This window comes from Meleagris gallopavo, chromosome 1 (genome assembly GCF_905368555.1).
Source record: "Meleagris gallopavo chromosome 1, MGAL_WU_HG_1.1, whole genome shotgun sequence".
Taxonomy (NCBI): Eukaryota; Metazoa; Chordata; class Aves; order Galliformes; family Phasianidae; genus Meleagris; species Meleagris gallopavo.
Window position 1 is genome coordinate 3,686,848 of NC_139404.1, and position 6,653 is coordinate 3,693,500.

Below are 6,653 nucleotides of genomic sequence, written 5' to 3' on the forward strand. Positions count from 1 at the left end.
GGCCATTGTGACGCGTGAAGCTTGGAGCAGAGCAAAGGCTGCCGGGCTCAGGCCGAGCGTCAGTGCGGTCTGGTGAGGCGCAGAGAGAGCAGGGACTCTCGCAGTGCTCGCTGTCAACGCACAATCATGTCCGAGAGGAAGAGGAAGGCCTCCAGCACGGAGGCGCCAGGTGAGAGCACAGCATCCCTGTGCACAGCTCCTGCCAACAGGCAGAGGAGTGCTGGCAGGGCCCCTCTGCTCCTTGGCGAGGGGGTCCGGCTTGAGCCGTGGCTGCCTTGGCCTTGCCACGGCCCCTTCCCCTCCACCGCCTCCAGCCGGCACGGCAGGCACAGAGCAGGACCCTGGGGACGGCCCTCAGGGACACCTGGCCCTGCCAGCTGCTCACCGCTGCTCGCATTTGCTCTCTCCTCTGCCAGTGTGTGTGCTGTGTTGCCGGGCAGATGTCGACCTGGACGCCTTCGGGCACATGCTTTCGGAAGATGGGATTCATGTCCACGAGTTATGCTTGGTGAGTTCCCCCATGGGCTCCTTCCAGATTCCTGCCGGGGATGCTCCTTTCCTTTCTGTCCTAATGAGATCCTGCTCTTTCCTCTCCTACAGGCATTTGCCAACATCATTTCTGAAGAAAGACTAAGGCTGTCGGGAACTTTGGGCCTCCCCATTGCTGCCATCAGACATGCAGTCAAACAGGCCACCAAGCAGGTGAGGACCTGCCCAGAGCAGGCAGATTTGTGCCAGGAGGGGCTCACACCAGCTTAGTCTGGACCAAGGAAAGCAATCGCAGCCCTTCCAACCACCTCCACGACAAAGTGCTGCCACAGGAGATGAGCCCTGTCTGCTAGGCATCTTTGTAGAATGGGGCCCAGCTGGCTGTGCCCAGAGGTGTGGGGCCAGCCACGGAGGCCCTGAGTCTGTTGCTGACGCGGTTGTTCTGCTCTTTCCAGCAATGCTTTGTTTGTGGCGAGAGGGGGGCTACCATCACATGCATAGAGGGGAGCTGTTCACGAAGCTTCCATCTGCCCTGCGCCATGGACGGGGAATGTGTCACCCACTTTTTTGGGAACTACTGGTAAGGGCTGTGGGCAGCAGCCAAGCCAGGGAGGAATCCGCAGTTACGCCTCCCAGCAGTCTGCCAGAGTCAGAGACAGGGCCTGAGGCTCCTGCCTGCTCCTCTGCCCTCCTTGCAGCACTTCTCACTGTGACCACGCCTTCCATCTTCCCCCAGGGCCTTCTGTTGGGAGCACCGCCCTCGACAGGACACTTTCGAAGCTCCACCAGAAGGCACCAACTGCGTCATCTGCCTTGAGCCTGTGGGGGACAGCTTGTCCTATCACACCCTGGTGTGCCCAGTGTGCCAACATGCCTGGTTCCACCGGGGTTGCATCCAGGTAGGAGCCCTCCCTTCACCCTGCTGGCACGCTTGGTGCTCAGCAGCACCAGGCACTCCTCACGCTTACCCTGCTTGTGCTTCTCCTGCAGCAACAGGCCTTGAGTGCTGGCGCTTTGTGCTTCCAGTGCGCTGCTTGTCGAGACAACATCCTGTTCTTTGCAGAGATGGCCATTCTGGGGATTCAAATCCCACTCAGGTTGGTGTCCTTCTACCCAGTTCGGCTGACATTAAGGCTGTCGTGCAGAGCCTGCCCAGGGACGGCCTTGGCAGGCCTGGCCCTTGGCTGTCTCATGAGCACTTGCTCCAGCTTCACAGAGAATCTGGAAGTAGAGTTGGGGTGGATATGTTTGGATAACCTTGGATCTTATGCTGGGGACACTGGGGGCTCATCGCTTCCCCTCCCTACTCTTGTAGATTACCGACATGGGAGGACAACGGCGCATACGAAGCACTTCTCCAGAGGCACAGCCGCTGCAGTGCCAGCGAATGCCTTTACCATGGAGGCAGAGAGCAGGCAGAGGGGAGTGGGTGAGTTACCGCAGCAGCTCTCTGAGGCTCTGTGGGGGATCTCAGCCTCACCACAGGCTGGCGGAGCAAGTCCTGAGCACCAGAGATGTGCTGTGCCGGGCACTCCCTGGCTTGGCTCACTTGGTCCTCACGGCCACAACCGCTTTGCTTCCCCAGGCCCTGGCAGCTGCTCCTGTGCAGCTCCTGCGCTGCTGAGGGCACCCACCGACAGTGCTCCTACTTGAGTAACACCACAGACACGTGGGAGTGTGACGGCTGTGCTGGCCTGGGTACCGGTAAGAGGCAATCAGTGCTCAGGGCAGCTTTGCCGGAGTCTGTCTGCCCCAAGTGGGATGGCAGATCCCACTGTGGTGCCGCAGCTTCAGACTCATGACCTCCCTGCCTCCCCTTACAGCCTCCAGTGCCAACACCGAGCTTGCTGGTCCCAGCACTGCTGGCCAGACGGCTCCGGGGCCATCCAGCAGCTCCATGGAGCCTGAGACCGTGAGCTCCACGCCCGCCAGCCAGGCAGCATTGGGGACAGCATCACAGAGTTCCCAGCTGCCTGAGCACAGCGACCTGCCCAGTGTGCCTGAGACTGAGCAGGAGACCAACGGCCCACAAACATCAGAGGATCAGGCTACCTCAGAGCAGCTGCGAGAACGCCGTGGGAGCAGACAAACAGCAGCCCCGAGTGCTGAGAGTGACTCCCACACATCCACCAGGCAGAGGGCATCAGGATCCTCCAGGGAGTCTCCGGCAGCTGCTCGCAGGAGACGTCCCAGGCAGCGAGAAAGGAGCCGCACACGAAGCCGCTCCCCGCTGCAAGCTCGGGCCCCACGTTCCCAGAGCCGGCCAAGAAGACGCCGTGGCAGCCGGCAAACGCCAGCCCCAGGGGAGCAGAGTGGCACCCGCAGATCAACAAGGTCTGCCACTTCGAGATCCCCGAGGGCTTCCAGAGTGCCCGGACGCAGGGGACCGTCCAGGCAGCGACGGCGCACCCGCACCCGAAGCCCTCCTGCACAGAGGCGTCGGGCTCAAAATTCCCGCAGCTCGCCCCAAAGAGGCAGCAGGAGCCGGGCCCAACAGCGGAGGCCATCGCGGGAATGAAGCTGCTCCCAGGAACAACTTCAGACACAAAGTCCCCACTGACAGCCCCCAAGTCTGCGTAGGAGCAGCCGTGCGCCCGTCATAGACTCGGTTGAGAAGACCACAACCACCATCTAGTTTCAACCCCCCCCTGCTATGTGCAGGGTCGCACCCCCTTCCCATCTCCCCTGCTAGCTCTGGTCCCAAAAGTCCAACACAATAAAGATCAGAGATCCCCCCCCCACACATTTGTCAGCTTCATCCTTCCCTGCTTTTGCTGAGGTGGGCACAGGTAGGGACCTTGACAACAGGGTTGTCTCCTCCATGAACGCGCTATCCCAGACCTCACTTCACCTAGCCCAGTCCAGGCTGAGCTGGGTTTGGGCCACATCCCCAGCAGGGCACACGGACCACATTCCTCAAGAACCCAGGCCGCACTGGCAGGAGCAGCCCGGTTCTGGGCTTGTTTCTGGGTTTAGGATGCCACCGTGTTCAGGGTGCATGTCAGGTCCAGGGCCTGGTCCTGGTCCTCTTCTGACGGAGCCCAGGATACCATTTGCTTTCTGAGCTGCAAGAGCACATTGCTGGCTCATGTTGTTTTTCATCCATCAGGACCCCCAGGTCCTTCTCTGCAGGGCTGCTCTCAAGAACTGCTGCTTCCAGTTTTTATGGATGCCTGGGATTCCTCTGGCCAAAGTTGCAAAACCTTGCACTTTGCTATGTTGAATCTCATTAGGTTCACCCAGGCCCACCATTCAAGCCTTTTGAGGTCCTTCTGAATGGCATCCCTTCCTTCTACCATGTCAACTGCACCACTCAGCTTGGTTACTTCTTCTATAAACTTTCCTCTACCAAGAAGATCATGGTGCAAACTGCACATACAGTCTGTCTCACCTACTAAGATAACAGCTTGACCCTGAATTTTTCAGCTTCTGAGCAGCTCAGCTCCGTGCTATTGGACTGTTGTGACTCCAGAGCTAACCGTGTGTCTGTAGTCTTCTGGCATCTCTGCCACATGCTCCATTGCTCACTGCAGAAATGTTCCATTAGCTGTGTCACCTTCCCTTTCACATGGTTCATTAACCTAACAGATCTCATCACTCACCCAGGACACACTTCTTTGAAGGCTGCACAGAAGGCCATCTCCAGTGGTACCTGGACACCAGAGCACAGGCAGCCAGGTCCCACCCAAGTAGCATCATGGGTGTCTGTTCCTGTCATCTCCAGTGCCATTCTGGGAGCAACAGTAGCACCAACATTTGCTCAGTGAGGTAGGAGAATATTTCCAGAGGACAAAATTAGGGGCACCACTCATATCCCCCTTTCTTTGATAGACCCATGTGGACTCAGGTTTCCTGCCCTGACATTTCAAACTGTCAGGAGCTGTTTCAGGCTCCTGAATATATGGAGCACTGAACTGGGACTGAGACTGCTTTATGAAGTTTCCAATCCACAAAATGAAAACAATTATTTTCATTTTACTGTGCACTGTGTCCTAGAGCTGAAACAGATAGTACAACAACTTTCAGTTTTACTATTTTCCTCATCTGCTGCACTAAGACAGATATTTTTTGAGGACTGGGGGAGTTTCAACAGTATAAAAACAATTTTAAAAAAGGGAGAGAGAAACCTTTGGTTTTGAGCAAAGAGAGCTGGAAAACAGGACTACCCGTGCACAGGAAATTTTGTCATTTCAAAATGTGGTTTCATTCTGAATCACAACAAAACCCCAGAAGTTTCCAAATTCCCCTTGAAATGGAAATTCTGAAAGTTTGGGCCTGGAAATGCTGAAGCAGGGTGTTTCTGATACCTCCTCCTGCCCTAGACATTCTAAAGGAAAGTGACTTTCTCATCAGCTTGCAGCAGCACTGCTACCTGCTTCCCTGAGGATGCGGAAGGCTTTCTGGGGACATCTACAGTGACATCTATTCAGGAGCATCTCCAAGGGTCACCAAGCTATGAGCATTACTCTGGCAGCATTCATCCCAGATGGACTTTTTGGGCACTGCACAGCTGGTTTTGCAACTCAAGTATGCAGCTAAATGATTGAAGGAGTGGTGTCAGGAAGGTGAGGGAAGATGTAGGCTGTTGGCAAGATAGAAGACTCAATTTCAGGTCTTGCAAATGGGTGAAACCATTTATGCACAAGTGTTCATAGAGCTCTGAAGTGGTACTACTCTGCCCTGCAGCCGTAGACTTCACTCTTCTCCCATATGGACCAACCATGATTGGGGCAAAATCATTGGAGCTTCTCCAGAATATTATTTAGCACGGATATAAATGCTGCAGCTTTAAAAATAAAATCTATCTGGGAAAAATCTTCCCTGAATTTCTTCTACATAAAAACCAAAGGAGAAAATAGGGAATTAGCGACCTGGAAATGACTGATGGAGCTGGTGTTGCTGGAGTCCTGAGTTCTTTGCTCATATGCTTTCATAGTCCCTAGATGAGCATATGTTGACCCTGCCAAACATTTATTCCTACAGAAGAAGTAAAAATGAATCTAGAAAGAGTGGGTAACTGAAATGTTAAGAATGTGACTGAGAGGCGGACCTGCACTATTCACTGCCTTCCTGCACTCAGATTACATCTTTTAAATTGTCTGAGACATGAACCATTTTTGGCTGCTGAACGGTACCTCTGTGCATAAAGTCCCCACCTCTTGTTTTTTCATTTGTCACTGCAACCAGTGCTTAAATTTAAACTTGAGAAATTATTTTGTCTTTGGGTGGTAGGAAATGCTTTCAGCAATGCCTGTAGAGAGGTGAATGACATATTCTGGTGACTTCTGGGACTGGAACTCAGCTCACTGCTTGGGCATCTTTAAGTAGGCATCCACATGTGGGAGTAATTCTGCAGGATGAGCTGAGTTGTGCTGCTTGGCTTCCAGCTGGCAGTGCAGAACCTCTGATAGATCCTGTGCTGTGGCATCTATCCCTGTGTAAATGCCTCTGACAACACTGAGTGTATCAAATCCTGGCATATTTTTCTGTTTAGGCAACCAGATCAAACTGTAGGTGTTTCCATTGAGCTACTGTCTGAGCACCCCATAGAGTCGATGTTGTCCGTGGGTTCTGGAAAACCATTCAACCTGGTTGGAATTCTGCATTTAATAGCTGAATCTCTCTGGACTCCCCTTTTCTACACTGTGATGGGACAAACGCACGCTGAGACATAGAATCATGGAATCATCATGATTGGAAAAGACCACTAAGATCATCTAGTAAAATCATAATCTACATGAATGCAATGGCAGTGTGCAAGATTACTTTTTGCTACAGACTTCATGAAAACCAAGTTTTCTGACACCTGAGTATATATACAAAACAGGAGCATATGTATTTTCACCCCTGTGTGAGGGCTGGGGAGCTTCACTGCCTCTAGGCTGTACAAATCTACTCATTGTTCACATTATCTGTGTTGGAGTTATTGTTGTCAGAGATCCTCCTATGCAGAACTTTTTAGTTTCCTACTGCATTTTAGAGGTTAGGTGTAGCAGTGCACCCATGATGTGAGCTTTAGACAGACCTCTAGAATAAACCTTCTTGTTTATATCATGTTCCTGATTTCTTCATACTTTTCATTCAAAGTAACAGAGAGAGACAAGGCAAAACAAGAGAGCAACCATGGCCAAATAACCAGGAGATCTTGATGCTGCAGCCTCTGG

General features: G+C 53.0%; 1 protein-coding gene across 1 annotated transcript; it reads left to right on the top strand.

The window, feature by feature from the left end:
- LOC146545184 (E3 ubiquitin-protein ligase PHF7-like) lies at nucleotides 1–3,182 on the top strand. The gene is made up of 9 exons (XM_085216790.1): nucleotides 1–169; nucleotides 417–508; nucleotides 601–702; nucleotides 945–1,069; nucleotides 1,226–1,388; nucleotides 1,480–1,586; nucleotides 1,805–1,918; nucleotides 2,075–2,193; nucleotides 2,313–3,182. The coding sequence occupies exons 1-9, from the start codon at nucleotides 127–129 to the stop codon at nucleotides 3,005–3,007; spliced, it is 1,560 nt and encodes a 519-aa protein (XP_085072916.1). The 5' UTR covers nucleotides 1–126; the 3' UTR covers nucleotides 3,008–3,182.
- Nucleotides 3,183–6,653: the final 3,471 nt, after the last annotated feature.